Source organism: Notamacropus eugenii, chromosome 6 (genome assembly GCF_028372415.1).
Source record: "Notamacropus eugenii isolate mMacEug1 chromosome 6, mMacEug1.pri_v2, whole genome shotgun sequence".
Classification (NCBI taxonomy): Eukaryota; Metazoa; Chordata; class Mammalia; order Diprotodontia; family Macropodidae; genus Notamacropus; species Notamacropus eugenii.
In genome coordinates, this window is record NC_092877.1 from 122943321 (window position 1) to 122960722 (window position 17402).

The 17402-nt window shown below is 37.5% G+C and overlaps 1 protein-coding gene across 13 annotated transcripts in view; it reads right to left on the reverse strand.

Annotated features, from left to right (window-relative positions):
• The window catches only part of SCLT1 (sodium channel and clathrin linker 1), a 264118-nt gene that overhangs the window by 78165 nt on the left and 168551 nt on the right, over positions 1 to 17402 (reverse strand). For all 13 annotated transcript variants that reach the window (XM_072620993.1, XM_072620989.1, XM_072620996.1 and 10 more), the window contains one exon: positions 10883 to 11079. In XM_072620993.1, the coding sequence (XP_072477094.1) occupies positions 10883 to 11079 (197 nt within the window). The remainder of the gene's footprint in view (positions 1 to 10882; positions 11080 to 17402) is intronic.

Here is a 17402-nt window from a genome sequence, read left to right on the forward strand (position 1 = left end):
TCAGCTGGTGGAAGACATTTGCTCACCAGTGCATGTGGTGGTTTTCTGAGTTGGAGTCTACCAGTTCCCCTGACTGTGCCAAGGCACATGGGGATCCTGGTGTTGATACTTGCCTGTTTCACCACCCTGGGGCTCAGGATCTCCTGTTGGTTCACCAAGATGGGGCTTGCCACTGGCTGGCTGGGACACCTCCTGATCTGTAATGCTCCCCTTCCACCAGAGCAAGAGGGACCTTTCCCATTAATCCCCCAATTCTTCTGGCCTAAACTGCTACACCTCATCTTTCTGCTTCCTCTGCTGTTCCAAGGTTTTTCCTGGAGCAATATTTTCTGGCTTTTTAGTGGTCAACAAGGGAGAGTGAGAGCAACTTACTGCTTACTTCACCATCTTTGCTCCTGGAAATCTGCCCTTCAGTTTCCAATCTTGACCCTATAATTAATTAGTCCAATATTACACTATTCCTAACTCTCAAATATCAAATTCTGTTGTGTTATCATAACTTATACCTTTCAACTGTGGATTATTTCCACTATCCACCACCTCCTCTCCTATTCACAAACTGCCAAATGTAGGAGAAAAATTATTCAGTCGTACAGATGGGGTTCACCTACAAATTTACTCGAACTTCAACAGAACCCTCATGGCAGTCGGGCAATTCTTTTACTAGAGAATCTAAATGATTCTCTATCCTAACCCAAAAAGGGGCCACTACAAGTCTCTTCTCAAACTTCCCACATCTTTCCCTCCCTCAACTATTTCAGTTGAAAGCCTCCTTTTTGCTGCTCACTCTCTGTTTCATTTCAGGCCTCTGTATTTCCCAGTACTTGGAATGTTCACCCATCTTTATCTCTTAGAATCCCTAGTCTCCATCAATGTTCAGTCTGTTGTACATGAACTCTTTCCTGATAACCCCACAGTTGCTACTGCTGCCATCTCTACTCATAAATAACTTGCATTAATTTTGTACATACTTTACACATGCATATACTATTACCCTATATAGAATGAAAGATTCATGCAGACAAGGACTACTTCATTTCTGCCCTTGTATTTTCAGTGCTTAGCAAAGTATCTGGAACTTAAAAGGTGACTAAGACATTCATATATGTTTGCTTGCTTGCTTGATTAGGTTTTTTCAGGTTAAATGATACTCTCATGTTAAGTAAAAAGAAATTTGTATTAGGAAGTCTTTATTTCTCAAATGACTGTGTTTATGTATATAGTACCCTCTATAATAATGACCATGTCTTAAGCCTAGGGGCAATTTAATGATCCCTATAGTCCACTTGGTTCCCTCCTTTTCAGTATTAGGGAGTTTATTTTAGACAAAAAGTTCTGAGGTCAGATATTTACTCCAAGCCACCAGTAAGGAAAAATCCTAACACTTAGGAAAGAATTGGGTTTTTCCTAACGTGACATTTTTACCTATCTTTAGTTAATCTTTGGCTTCTTTGTAGTTCTGGCAAAATTCAGTTTACAACAAACATTTAGGTAGTGGATTTTGTTGTAGGGTCCATGAACAGACACATATTAGGAGGAGAATTTGGGGGGAAAGTTGACTTTTCCTTAGGACTCCCCGTAGCCTGAGTCCCCCACTCAGGAGACATATATAAAGTCAATGACCCTTCCTTGAATTATTCCTTTTCTACCATAGCTCAGTCCTCCTTTTGCTCCCCCATCCAAACTTCAATACATAGGCTGAAACATCCATGGGTATCATAACTGATAGAGTTGTACTTAGGCATCAGAAAAGCCATATATTTATTCCAATGAGATTATTGCTTTGGTCTCAGTATACGTAACATTTCATCAGTATGTGGCTGAAATAGTCAACTTATGGGTCCCCTTGTGGGTGGTAAACTGTTGTTCTAAATTTCTTAATGCCAATCAAAGTTTATGTTTTATTGAGTAATGCACGTTCAAAGTCTGTCTTGGTTTTAAAATGGATCTTGGAAGGATAGTCACATACTGAGAAATAATTCTCCCACAATATTTTAGCAACCATGGAAACTTTGTCTACTGGCTGAGTAGTCCTGTGCATATGCCAGGAAGTGGTCAGTAATTACCAATGTGACATGCTCTTGATATTGCCTGCCAGAGATAGAAAATCAATACAAACAAGTTCTAAGGTTTGCTAGTGCTGATATTCTCCAAATATGTAGCACAAGTTGGTGCTACTTTGCATACACTGAGCATAAAGTCTCATGCTTCAGGATTTGCAGCCATCATGGGCCAGAAAATCTATTTTACTAGCTCAATGGTTTCTCTCTTCATCCATATGCACAGTCATCAGTAAAGGTTTCATGACCACAAAACTATACACTCTGGGTGGTATTAACTTTTTTTGTTACGATGTATATAGATCAGGGACTGTCTAGTATAGTCTTTTCTAAACTGTCTTGACAATAAAGTGCCTTGCTGATCTATATCTTGCCAATGAACCTAGATGACTCTTGAGGAGAAAGTGAGGTTGGAGACTTTCCACAGCCCTACCTCACTTAAATTCAATTCACTTGCAAGTTATGGCATCACCTTCCTGATGTCATGATCCTATTCAAGAATGAAGGACAAACACAACAAAGTGCCTTCAACAGGATGGTATTTGAATCCACTTTCTTCTTAGCTTACATTGCTTAACACGATCTTCTGTTAGCCATCTACTCTCTCTGCCAGTCACCCAGAGTCAAATGAGGTAAACAGGGTTTACTCAATGAATGAAACCAAGTACACATATTCTGTTAGTATGCTATCAGGTGAAAGTCCCAAACATTCAGCTTTCATTTGTTTGTATTCTAGCTCCTTACATGTTAGACTCCTTTAAGTATTATCAAAATTTTGGTGTCATATGGCCTTCTGGATTTAACACAGTGAGTGCTACATAGTAAGCACTTAATAAATGCTAGCTTACTGAATGCTGGACAGGCTGATAATAGATGCTGAATTCTTAGTTGGCCAATCTTATCATCCACATCTGACACAGAGCACTCAACTTGGCATTGGTTAGAACATAAATGAGTAGGTTATTATCCAGGTAACTTTCTGCCAATTGAATTTCTCAGCTAACCAACTATTTCAGTATAAGGAAGTCCACTTTGTTAATGAGTTAACAGGTCTGTCAGTGAGACTTTTGCAGGAAAATGCAACTAATTTTTTTATAACCATCATTCTCTTGGTACAACATTGCTCCCAATCCCTCCAAACCTGGATTTATATATAGGACAAAGGCTTCATTTAAAGACAATTTTGTGTCTCTTGTTTATCTGTTTCTGTGCCTCCTCAATTATAAATGTTTGACACGGTAGAAAGACGCACATACACATAGCTCCGAACCCAATACCCATAGAACAACTATAAAGAAGTAACTCACGGCGAATTCTGCACCCAGAGGGCACAGAACATTGGAGCGAGGGAGATTTCTGTTCCGGAGAGACCTGCAAACCTCTTGCAAAAGGTCCTTCGCGCTGCGGACTGGGCGCCAGGACTGGGAGCTGAGTACAGCCCTGCTGCGGCCGTGGCACAGAGAGGAAAAGATCCGAGCAGGCTTCAGGGACGGGATCTCCAGCGGCCGCACAAGTCCCTCCACCCACAGGTGACGGGGGTCGGTGAGAGAGTCTCTTTGGCGGGTCAAGAGGGGAGTGGGGTGCCCCCATAACTCAGGCCCCCTCGGGAGGTAGAAGCTGAGGGGTGGCGGCAGAGCGGGGCTCCCCAAGCGTGCGGGAGCCTGGATCCATTGTGGAAGGTCTGTACATAAACCCCCTGAGGGAACTGAGCCTGAGAGGCGGCCCTGCCCCAACCTCAGCACCTGAACTTAATTCTCACACTGAATAGCAGCCCTGCCCCCGCCAAAAGCCCTAAGGCTGGAAGCAGCATTTGAATCTCAGACGCCAAACGCTGGCTGGGAGGATCAGGAGGTGAGGTGGGTGTGAGGAGAATATTCAGAGGTCAAGTCACTGCCTGGGAAAATGCCCAGAAAAGGGAAAAGAAATAAGACTATAGAAGGTTACTTTCTTGGTGAACAGGCATTTTCTCCCTTCCTTTCTGATGAGGAAGACAATGCTTACCATCAGGGAAAGACACAGAAATCAAGGATTCTGTGTCCCAGCCCACCCAATGGGCTCAGGCCATGGAAGAGCTCAAAAAGAATTTTGAAAATCAAGTTAGAGAGGTGGAGGAAAAGCTGGGAAGAGAAATGAGAGACATGAAGTCAAAGCATGAACAGCAGATCAGCTCCCTGCTAAAGGAGACCCAAAAAACTGTTGAAGAAAATAACACCTTGAAAACTAGCCTAACTCAATTGGCAAAAGAGGTTCAAAAAGCCAATGAGGAGAAGAATGCTTTCAAAAGCAGAATTAGCCAAATGGAAAAGGAGATTCAAAAGCTCACTGAAGAAAATAGTTCTTTCAAAATTAGAATGGCACAGATGGAGGCTAAGGACTTTATGAGAAAGCAAGAAATCACAGAACAAAGCCAGAAGAATGGAAAAATGGAAGATAATGTGAAATATCTCATTGGAAAAACAACTGACCTGGAAAATAGATCCAGGAGAGACAATTTAGAAATTATGGGACTACCTGAAAGCCATGATCAAAAGAAGAGCCTAGACATCATCTTTCATGAAATTATCAAGGAAAACTGCCCTGAGATCCTAGAACCATAGGGCAAAATAAATATTCAGGGAATCCACAGAACACCGCATGAAAGAGATCCAAAAAGAGAAACTCCTAGGAACACTGTGGCCAAATTCCAGAGTTCCCAGGTCAAGGAGAAAATGTTGCAAGCAGCTAGAAAGAAACAATTCAAGTATTGTGGAAATACAATCAGGATAACACAAGATCTAGCAGCCTCTACATTAAGGGATCGAAGGGAATGGAATAGGATATTCCAGAAGTCAAAGGAACTAGGACTAAAACCAAGAATCACCTACCCAGCAAAACTGAGTATAATACTTCAGGGGAAAAATTGGTCTTTCAATGAAATAGAGGATTTTCAAGCATTCTTGATGAAAAGACCAGAGCTGAAAAGAAAATTTGACTTTCAAACACAAGAATGAAGAGAACCATGAAAAGGTGAACAGCAAAGAGAAGTCATAAGGGACTTACTAAAGTTGAACTGTTTACATTCCTACATGGAAAGACAATATTTGTAACTCTTGAAACATTTCAGTATCTGGGTACTGGGTGGGAGTACACACACACACACATGCACACATGTACACATACATAGAGACAGAGTGCACAGAGTGAATTGAAGAGGATGGGATCATATCTTAAAAAAAAAATGAAATCAAGCAGTGAGAGAGAAATATATTGGGAGGAGAAAGGGAGAAATTGAATGGGGCAAATTATCTCTCATAAAAGAGGTAAGCAAAAGACTCATTAGTGGAGGGATAAAGAGGGGAGGTGAGAGAAAAACATGAAGTCTACTCTCATCACATTCCACTAAAGGAAAGAATAAAATGCACACTCATTTTGGTATGAAAACCTATCTTACAATACAGGAAAGTGGGGGATAAGAGGATAAGCAGGGTGGGGGCGATGCTAGAAGGGAGGGCATGGGGAGGAGAGTGCAATTTGAGGTCAACACTCATGGGGAGGGATAGGATCAAAGAGAATAGAAGTAATGGGGGACAGGATAGGATGGAGGGAAATATAGTTAGTCCTATACAACACAACTATTATGGAAGTCATTTGCAAAACTACACAGATTTGGCCTATATTGAATTGCTTGCCTTCCAAAGGGAAGGGGTGGAGAGGGAGGGAGGTAAAGAAGTTGGAACTCAAAGTGTTAGGATCAATTGTCGAGTAATGTTCTTGCCACTAGGAAATAAGAAATACAGGTAAAGGGGTATAGAAAGCTATCTGGCCCTACAGGACAAAAGAGAAGATGGAGACAAGGGCAGAGAGGGATGATAGAAGAGAGATCAGATTGGTCATAGGGGCAATTAGAATGCTTGGTGTTTGCAGGGGGAGGGGATAAAAGGGGAGAAAATTTGTAACCCAAAATTTTGTGAAAATGAATGTTAAAAGTTAAATAAATAAATTTAATTAAAAAAAAATAAAAAATAAATGTTTGACACCATTCAGTGGCTTAGTAACAGCAGTATTCTTTTAAAAAAACAACAGGAAAAGAAAACAACAACAGAATTTTAGTAATAACCACCAAATCCTATAAAATTCCTTAACTCTTAAAGATTCTTCAGATATGGTCAGGTTATAAATGCTTTTATATTTTCTGGGTCAGTGATCACTCTTGTTGACATATAATGTAACCCACAAATTTTTCTGAGGCTTTACAAAATTGGCTTTTGTTAATGGAAAGTTTTAAGCCATTTTCCTCTTCTTGATCCAATACTTTCCTCATATTCTTCCAAGGTCCTCTCAAAGACAATGATGTCATCAAAGTATACTGCCATTTGCAGATAGTTCATGTCTCCAATTACTTTCACCATAAACGTTTGGAAAGTAGCAAGTTTCCCCAAGATGATTTGGACATGCATTCAAATTGGTAAAAATCCAACTAGGTAGATGAAAGTCATCTCTTTGTCTTGTTCTGTCATAGGGATCTGACAGTAGTCACTACGCAGTTCCAATATTGAAAACTACTAGCTTTCTAACAAAAAATCCAGCGCATCATGAGCCTTTGTATATGGAACAACATATTTTGGTATGTTGGTCGACTTTGGTTCTTTTGTTTAAGGCATAGCAGTCAACATAATATATATTTTTTCATTCTTCCTGAGAACCCTCACTATGGGTGACATGTATGGGCTAATCTCTTATGATGCCATTCACCAACAGATTCTTGAGATGTTCTCTACCGTCATTCATCACAAAGGAATTTTTCTAATTCTTTCCCAGAACAGTTGTGAGTCATTGAGTTGGCTCCTATGAATAATTCCTTAGGCACATCCCACAACCCACTCATGCACTGAAAATATATTTGTCCTTTTGCTAAACTTCTGTCTCAATCATTCCTTTCTACTCCCCTGGTACTGAGGAAACCATTAAATTTTACTGGTTCTACTTCAGAAATGTAAGGGACAGGGTTCTCTTAGTGTGACACTATGCTGCACACTATCCTGTATGCTTCTGCATAAGCTGCATAGAGGGTCAAGATGCCTATTTAAATGATTCTAGTATCTTAAATAGACTGGAACTGATTCTAATCAAAGCTGACAGTATATCTGTGCTGGATGAGTATGAGCTGATCAGTGCAAAAACATATATCATTTTGTTGACACCAGCAACATCTGTGAGGAGTTCTGAAGTAAGTACCCTGGGAATGGAAAGTTTTTGTTGTTCAGGACTTGAAGGTCAAAAAGTTCAAGAAGCTGTATAGGTACTTTCTTCAAATGCTTCTCAAATTCACCTCTTTTATGTACCTCGTGTGAACATGCTAATTACTTATGCTATAGTTTAGTACAGCACTATATTGCCTATAGTTGTAATTTTCACAGTCACCTCTGTATAAAGTCCTAAAAGTCCAGCTGGGAAAAAAATACTTAGGCTGATAAGATCATAGTTACTGATTATCTGGACTAGTGTGACCTCTTCTCTGTCTCCATTTTCCAAAACTGATAGCTCTAGTCCTCAACTTTTGTACCACTTAAGTTAACATTCTTTTCCTGGATGAATGTGGCTTATATAAGAGATCTCCTCTATAACTGGAACTAAAAGAGTATCTACATTTTTAGTTTCATTTTTTTAAAATGAAGTTTATTTTATTGGCAGGTCTTCATTCTTTCCCTAACCCCTATTCTCACTGGAAAGCAAGAAAAATAAAAGCTATTCCAAAATGCATTGTCAAGTAAAAGATATTCCTGCATTACCATGTGAAAAAAAAAAGGAAAGAAAACTCTCAGTCTGTACTCTATCTGAAATTGAGTCACATGCTTCATCATGAGTCCCCTGGAATTGTGGTTGGCCACTGTGTTGATCAGCATTCCTAAGTCTTTCAAAGCTGTTTGTCTTTATAATATTGTTGTAATTGTATAAATTGTTTTTCTGGTTCTGCTTACTTCATTTTCCATCAATTTCTATAGCACAACAGCATTCTATTACATTTAAATACTATAAATATGTTCAGCCATTCCCCAGTTGATGCTGCCTCTCCAGTTTCCAATTCTTTGTCACTGTACTTCTTGCATGTACCTTGGCACATACACTTTCAAATATCTTATACTATCTATAATTATTTTAAATGGAATCTCTCTATCTCTTTCTGACAGATTTTCCTGGTAATATATAAAAATGCTATTGATTCATGTGGATTTCTTTTATATCTTGCAACTTACCTGAAGCTGTTCATTGTTTCTATGAAAGTTTTAACTGACTCTCAAGGGTTGTCTAAGTAAACCATCATATCAGCAAAAAACAATAATATTGTTTCTTCCTATGATTATTCTTTCAGTTTCTTTCACTTGTCTTACTCTTACAGCTAACATTTCTAGTGGCTACATTGAATAGTAATGGTGATAATGGACATACTTTATTTACCCCTTATCTTACTGGAAAGGCCCCTTAGTTTACTCCCAGTTCGGATATTAGTACCTCTTGGTTTTAGATAGCTATTACTTATATTAATTAAAGCTCCATTTGTTCCTATGAGTTCTAGCGTTTTTAACAAGAATGGGTATTATATCATGTCAAAAGTTTTTTTCTTTCTTTCTGAATCTACTGATATTGACCATTGACATGATCAATGTGTTATTTGGCTATGATCATTAGTTTGGTCAATTGTGTTTGTAGTTTTCTTAATCTTTAACTGGCTAGCACTCTTGGCAAAAAAAAATTATCATGGTTATATTGTATAATCTTTATGATATATTGCTATGGTCACCATCCTAAAATTTTTATTTAAAATGTTTGCACCAGTATTCATTAGAGATATTGGTCTGCTGTTTTCTTTCTCTGTTTTGAGTATGCTAAGGTATCAAGACCATATTTGTGTCATAGAAAGACTTTGGTAGGAACATTATTTTCCTTTTTTTCAGTTTATGTAGTACTAAACTTTAGTTTTTTAAATGTCTCATGAAATTCATTTGTGAATCCATTGGCTCTGTTTTTTTTCTTTTTTGGAGACTTAAAATATGGCTTGTTAATTTCTTTTTCTAAGATAGGGCTACTGAAGTGTTCTTTTTTCTGTTCTGTTGATCTGGACAGTTCATAGTTTTGTAAATATTAATATATCACTTAGATTGCTAGTTTTGTTGGCATGTAGTTCAGCAAAACAGTTCCTAACAATTTCTTTTACTTCATAATTAATTGTGAATTCACCTTTTTCAAAATTTTTGATGATGGTAATTTGGTTTTCTACTTCTCTTTTTAGAAACTAGGTTAGTGAACGGCTTGTCTACTTTATTAGTATCTCTTAAAAAAAGGTCCTAGATTTATTAATTAATTTAATAGTTTTTTGGAAGGGTCTTTCAATTTTGCTAATCTTTTGTTTGATTTTCAGAATTTTTATTCTGATGTTTAATAGGAGGTTTTATTTTTATCTAGTTTTTTTTAGTTCTATGCCCAATTCACTCATCTGTTCTTTCTCTTTTTTACTGACAAAAAGTGTTTAGAGACATAATTTTTCCCCAAGTACTGCTCTGACTATATCTCAATCTGTTTTCTTTTTGACAGCAATATTCATATCAAGCCAATTTGCCCTCCTTTCCTATTTTCATTATTTTTTCTAGGTACAATAGATTTGTTCCTGGTTCCATTTTCCCTATGGTTTCTGTCAGTTCCTTCAGCTGAGTTCACTAAAGTTGGGGGCTATGGAGAATGGTGGTATCCTTCACAATAAAAAGGAAGTTCAACAAATCCTCAGAAGAAAGGAGATCTGGAGTAGAAAGATAATTATTTCTGTCTTGGTCATATTAAGTTTGAAATAGTCACAAGCAAATCCAATCTGTGATGTTCAAAAGACAGTTGATAATGTGGGATTGGAGCTCAGTAGAGAGATTAGTACTGGAAATATCAATTTGGGAATCATATGCAGACATTATAATTGAACTTACTGGAGCTGATGAGCTCTCCAAGTGAGATAGCACGAACAGAAATGCAAAGAGGACCTAGGACTGATCCCTGAATGATATCTACAATTTGCGGGCATGACTTAATAAAGATCTGTAGAGAGGTCAAGAAGGATGCATTTATGAGAAAGTCATACGACATGGAAATTAAGAGATCACTAGTAGCTAGAGAGGGAGTTTCAGTTGAACGATAAAGTTGGAAGCCAAATTGCAAAGGGGCTAGGCTAAAAGAGAGTAAGAGAAAAGGAAGAGGAAGTACTTAAGAGTAGACATCTTTCTCAAGGATTTTAGCCATGAAGTGGAAGAGACAGCAGGTGAGCTGTGTTATACAGTGATTAAATATTGATGTCACATTTTAAAATAAGTCACTTCAATGTCACATAAATTTCTTGAGATTATTATCATGGAGTTTTCTTTAAGAAAACAAAAAAAAGTAAAAAAAAGAATTTTACTAAATTCAAGGAACAAAGTGATTACACAACATTTATGAATGAACAACTACCATATTCTGCATTAACAAGCATTTTTTAACAATTATAAAGTTAACACATCTTAAAGTACTTCCTTAGTCAAGATGAAGTATCAATTAACTATCACAAGTTAGCAAACAGGGCTAAGAGATTCTAAATCATGATTTCCAAGAGATGAGGATATATTGTTGAACATGCTGACAATTTACCAAAAGACCAAATGTTACTGAATGGGCTAGACTGCCTCTCTTTATTTTCCAAAGTTCATAAACATATACTTTTCCAAAAGGGATGAAAAAGACTTTTAAAAAAAGTTTAAAGATTCCCATAAAAATGTGTGAAATGATCCAAGGATTGGAGGATTATCTAAAGGTAATATTGGACTTACTTTAAGTTGCTGATCTTCGTTTCTGCAGCTTCTGTAATCTTTTTTGTTTCATCTTTCCACCGGTTGGTTGCTTTCTGTTGAGCTACTAACAGACGTCTCAATTCAACAGTGGAACTACGATTACTCTCTTCCAGCTCTCTCAAACGAATTTCATATACATGTTCCTTTATTGAAAATTCGTGTTCCATTGTGCTGACCTAGTGAACAAAATGAATATAGTGTTTCTCTTTGATTTACTTTTCTTATGACTACAATGATCAAGCATGTGAGTAAAGGGGAGATAATCATTGTGCCACAGATGTTTTTTAGTTCATGAAATTAAACTATAAAATTTGTTTCCGTTGTTAAATTCCATAAAATTGATCCAAAAAATATAAGGCTAAATTGATGAAATAAAAAAATTCTTATATATTTTACACTTTCAATTCAATACGTACTTATTAAGTGCCTACTACGTATCATGTATTATTAGAGGATAGAAAGATGATTAAGGAGTCATCTAGAGGCCTATATTTTTAGAGAGATAATAAGAAATGCACAAAAAACTATTATATAAGCTAGAACATGATGTACATATAGGGAGAGGCATGGAAAAAGTGTTACAGAGGAGCTAACATGGTAAAGAGAGATTTCTTCTCTCTAGCGCATAAGGGAAGTATTGTAGAAAAGGGCGCATTTGACCTTAGCTCTGAAGGATAGGTAGGATTACAAAGGATAGGAAACTGGATCAGGTAGATAAAGTGCAGGCTGCAGAATACACAAATGCACAGTGAGGAGAATGGGATACAGTGAGTATGAATTACATAAAGTAGAACAGTATGATACATAGTTGAAAATAGAAAGGCTAGGTAGAACTAGATTAGGAAGGCCTTGGATACTAAGGCATTTGGAGTTTTGTAGGAATGGGGAGTCACTGAAATTGGAAGTGACATGATCAGAATTGTACAATGTGAAAATTACTATGATCTGGAAAGGACAGAATAGTTACTATGAATAATGAAGGGAGAGTTGACATAAAAGTCAAGAGTTATCCAGTCACAATGATAGAAACAGATAAAATTTGGAATTTGAATAGGAGGCCTGTGGTGGTGTGCACAGGTCTAAAATGAGGATGGGTGGGGAGGAACAAGCACAGATTCTAAGCAAGGGTGCTAGTATGGATACCAAGGCCTGGGATTTAAGCCTAGAATGAGAACCCAGGCAAGAAAAGGAGCATTCTGGATAATTTAAAGCTCCGAGACAATGAAGGCTGAGCAGGGCTTTTAAAAATTAGTTTGTTTGGAGGACCAGCCAGGATGTTGGAGTGTGAGGAAACAATGAAGTTCGGTTCCCTGTACAGTGGGTCATTTTTCAAGCCATTGATTGTAGATATAACCCACAGGAAGGTGGCCAGGGAAGAAGCTGTGAAGCAGGAAGGAGCTAGAATCTCAAAATTCAGTCCTCAGTGATATGAGCTATGCCAGCAATTTGGATGTCTAGTGATAGTCAGGGACTCAGAATTCAGTTTAGGCTAGCAACATACTGTATCTCAGAAGGGCCAGGAAAGTAGATCCAATACCCAGAGCTCATGGTTAGGCTAGTGTTGCTGAGAAACCAGGAGTAGATAGCTGGAAAAATGGCCAAAAAAAAGAACTATGTTGTTGTGGGGTCAGATACACCGAGAACACAGACCCAGAAGTAAAAAATGACTCTAATATACCTACAGGGAAAGCCTCAAATTAAAAAAAAACAACTTGGCCCCCAAAAAATCAACGACAATTTGCAGGAGAAATGATGAAAATGCTTAAGAATGATATTAGAAATGAAGTTGGAATGATGGAGAGGGGAGTATAAGGAAAGATAAAAGCCATGGAGGAGAGTCTGGGAGAGAGGATTCACTGCTTAGAACAGGAGGTATAGGGCCTTACCCAAGTAGAAGACTGGGTATTGGAAGAGATAAGAGAGAGGGTGCTGAATTCATGAGACAAGAAGTATTATAATGGGGTGGGGATGAGGAAAGTGGAGGAGTATGTAGGATATCTCACATCAGAAACAACTGATACTCTGTGTGGGAGCCAAGATGGCAGAGTGATTGGTAATTGCTATCTCCCTCCCCTTGCTGACCTTGATGAGCCCAGAGAATATCTCCCTGGAAAAAACCCTGGAATAGTGGGAGCAGCAGAAGGGGTAAACTCTTAGCCTGTGACATTAGGAAGATCACTAAGGAGGGTCCCTCCTGTTATGGCTGGAGGGGACCAGTGCAGGATCAAAGCTGTCCCAGACAGCCCCACCTCAGCAAACCAGAAAAAAATCCTGAGCCCCGGGGAGGAGAGGGGGGAAGTGTGGAGACAGCAACCACCAACACCAGGACCTCATGCATGCCTCAGCACCCCAGGGTAACCGGGAAGACACTAGCGCGGGATCATCAAGCACTGAGCTTGCCTATGCTCTAGCTCAGCAGAGGAGACCTCTTGTGGCCAGACCACCCCTCCCTGACACTTACCAAGTTAGCTCCAGGGTAACTGCAGAGGAAACCCAAAGAGATCTCACATGGCCTCTGCTTTTCAATACCAGCCAGCTCAGTACCAGGGAAGCTACAGCATTTTAGCTTCTAGCTGAAAGAACCAGAGGCCACAACACACAAAGCCTCAAGTTTTAGGCACAAGAACTCTGAGACAGAGTCCCCTGTACCCCAGACACAGAGATCTACTTTAAAAGCCAGGAATAAGGGTGATTATCATGAGTAAGAAGCAAAGTAAAAAAGAAAAGACTACAGAATCTTTCCATGAGGACAAGGACCAAAACACAAATACCAAAGAGGTCAGCATTGAGACTGTACTCCCACCTGAAACTTCAGAAGGGAATATGAACTGGCCTGAAGCACAAAGAGCCTTCTGGGAAGACCTCAGGAAGGATTTTAAAAGCCAAATTAGAGAAATAGAAGAAAAACTGACCAATGACTTTAAAAACATGAAAAAAGAAATCACAGAAATTAAATTTTTTATTAAATATTCTTATTTAAATAATTTTTATTAAAAAGTAGATTTAATTTAAAGGACAACTGGATGAATGGAAAAGGAAGTACAAAACCTAACTCAAGAAAATAACTCCTTAAAAGGAACAATTGGATGGATAGAAAAGGAGATGCAAAAGTTAACTGAAGAAAACTATTTGATAAAAATTAGAATCAGGCAAGTAGAAGTTAATGAATCTATGAGACATCAAGAATCAGTCAAACAGAATCTAAAGAATGACAAGATAGAAGAAAATGTAAAATATCTAATTGGAAAAACAACTGACTTGGAAAAAAGATCCAGGAGAGGAAACCTAAGGATTATTGGTATACCAGGAAGCCATGATGAAAAAAAGAGCCTGGACAATATCATCCAAGAAATCATCAAGAAAGATTGCCCAGAAGTCCTAGATCGAGAAGGCAAAATAGTCATCAAAAGAATCCATCATTCCCCTCCTGAAAGGGACCCCAAACTAAAAACACCAAGGAACATCGTTGTCAAATTCCAGAACTATCAAGTGAAAGGGAAAATACCGCAGGCAGACAGAAAGAAATAATTCAAATATCAAGGAACTACAGTCAGGATCACACAGGACCTTGAAACTTCTACATTAAAAGATTGAAGGAATTGGAATTTGATATTCCATAAGGCAAAAGAGCTGGGACTACAATCAAGGATTAATTACCCAGCAAAGTTAAGCATAATATTTCAGGCAAGGAGATGGACATTCAATGAAATAAGGGATTTCCAGACCTTTCTGATGAAAAGGGCAGAAGGTCTCAAGGGAGGCATAAAAAGGTAAACAGGGGAAAAAAAGTTGTTACTCAATATGGGCAGACTGTTTACATCTCTATAAGAGAAGGTGATACTTGTTAATCTTCAGAACTGAATATCTATTATGAAATATAAAAGGGATATACATAGATAGAGGGAGTGGGTATAAATTAAATGATGTGATGATAACAAATATCATTTAAGGATGCAAAGGGATTGTAATGGGAGATGTGAAAAGGAGGAGGCAGAAAAAAATAAATTCCATCACAGGAAGAGGCACAAAAATATATTACAGTACAGAGAAAGAGGGGAGGGAGATGAGCATTATTTGAGAGGTACTCTCATCTGATTGGACTCAAGGAGGGTACAACAAACTCAGTTATGTATAGAAATGCAACTAGCTCTACAGGCAGTAGGAGAGGAAGGGGGAAAGAAAAGGGAGTGGAGGCTAAAAGGGAGAGAAGAAGTAGTAAGGGAAAAGGGGATTGAAAGGGAAGGGGGCTGAAAGAAGGGAGAAAAAACTGAGGGAAGCAGTGTTCAAAAATTAAAACTACTGTGGAGGGGAAGGGAGAACTAAAAGCATAAACAAGGAGAAAGGGGAAGGAGGGAAAGACACAGATAGTAATCATAACTGTGAATGTGAATGGAATGAACTCTCCATAAAATGGAGGCTGATAGCAGAATGGATTAAAAACCATAATCCAACAACATGTTGTTCACAAGAAGCACATTTGAACCAGGGCATACACACAGAGTAGGTAAAAGGTTGGAGCAGAATATTTGGTGATTCAGCTGATGCAAAAAAAGCAGGGGTAGTAATCTTAATCTCAGACAAAGCAGAAGCAGAAAAATATATAATCAAAAGAGATAAAGAAGCAATCTATATCCTGCTAAAGGGCACCATAGAAAACAAAGCAATTTCACTACTAAACATACATACTCCAAGTAGTATAGTATCCAGATTCTTAGAGGAAAAGTTAAGGGAGTTACTGGAAGAAATAGACAGCAAAACCATACTAGTGGGGGACCTCAACCTCCCCCTCTCTGAACTTGATAAATCTAACCTCAAAATAGACAAGAAAGAAGTTAAGGAGGTGAATAAAACTCTGCATAAGGTACATATGATAGATCCCTGGAGAAAACTGAGTGGGGATAGAAAGGAATATACCTTTTTCTCAGCAGTCTATGGCACATATGCAAAAATTGACCATGTACTAGGCCATAAAAACCTCATAATCCAGTGCAGAAAGGCAGAAATAGTCAATGTATCCTTCTCAGATCATAATGCAATAAAAATTATATGTAACCAAAGGCCAAGGAAATATAAACTAAAAACTAATTGGAAACTAAATAATCTAATTCTAAAGAATGAGTTAAACATAGAAACAATTAACAGTTAACAAAAAACAGTTAATCATAGAAACAATTAACAACTTCATTCAAGAAAATAACAATAATGAGACAAAATAGCAAATCTTATGGGATACTGCAAAAGCAGTTCTTAAGGAAAGTTTTATATCTTTGAAAGCCTACATGAGTAAAATAGAGAAAGAGGAGATCAATAAATTGAGCACGCAGCTGAAAAAGCTAGAAAAAGAACGAATTGAAAATCCCCAAGTAAATACCAAATTAGAAATAATGAAAATCAAAGGAGAGATTAATAAAATTGAAATTAAGAAAACCATTGAACTAATAAATAAATAATAAATAAAACTGGTTTTATGAAAATACCAATAAAATTGATAAACCTTTGGTCAATTTGTTAAAAAAAAAGTGAAAGAAGAAAACCAAATTACCAGTATCAAAAATCAAAAGAGTGAACTAACCTCCAATGAGGAGGAAATAAAAAAAAATAATTAGAAATTACTTTATCTAATTGTATACCCCATAAATTCGACAATCTAAGTGAGATGGATGATAACTTCAAAAAATATATATTGCTCAGATTAACAGAAGAGGAAGTTGAGTACTTAAATAACCCCATTTCTGAAAAGGAAATTGAACAAGCCATTGATGAACTCCCTAGGAAAAAATCTCCAGGGCCGGATGAATTTACAAATGAATTCTACCAAGCATTTAAAGAACAGTTAATTCCAATACTATATAAACTATATGGGAAAACTGAGGAAGAAGGAATCCTACCAAATTCTTTTTATGATACAAATATGGTCCTGATACCAAAACTAGGAAGAGCCAAAACAGAGAAAGTAAATTACAGACCAATTTCTCTAATGAATATAGATGGAAAAATTTTAAATAAGATGTAAGCAAAAAGAATATAGCAACTTATCACCAGAATAATACATTATGATCAGGTAGGATTTATACCAGCAATACAAGGCTTGGTTCAGTATTAGAAAAACTATTAGCATTATTGATCATATCAACAATAAAACCAACAAAAACCACATGATTATCTCAATAGATGCAGAAAAAGCTTCTGACAAAATACAACACCCATTCCTATTGAAAACACTGGAAAGAGTAGGAATAAATGGAACTTTCCATAAAATAATAAGCAGAATCTACCTAAAACCATCAGCAAGCATTATATGCAATGAGGACAAGCTAGATGTATTTCCAATAAGATCAGGGGTGAAACAAGGATGTCCATTATCACCACTGTTATTCAATATGGTATTAGAAATGCTAGCTGTAGCAATAAGAGAAGAAAAAGAAATTGAAGGAATTAGAATAGGTAAAGAAGAAACTAAGTTATCACTCTTTGCAGATGATATGATGATATACTTAAA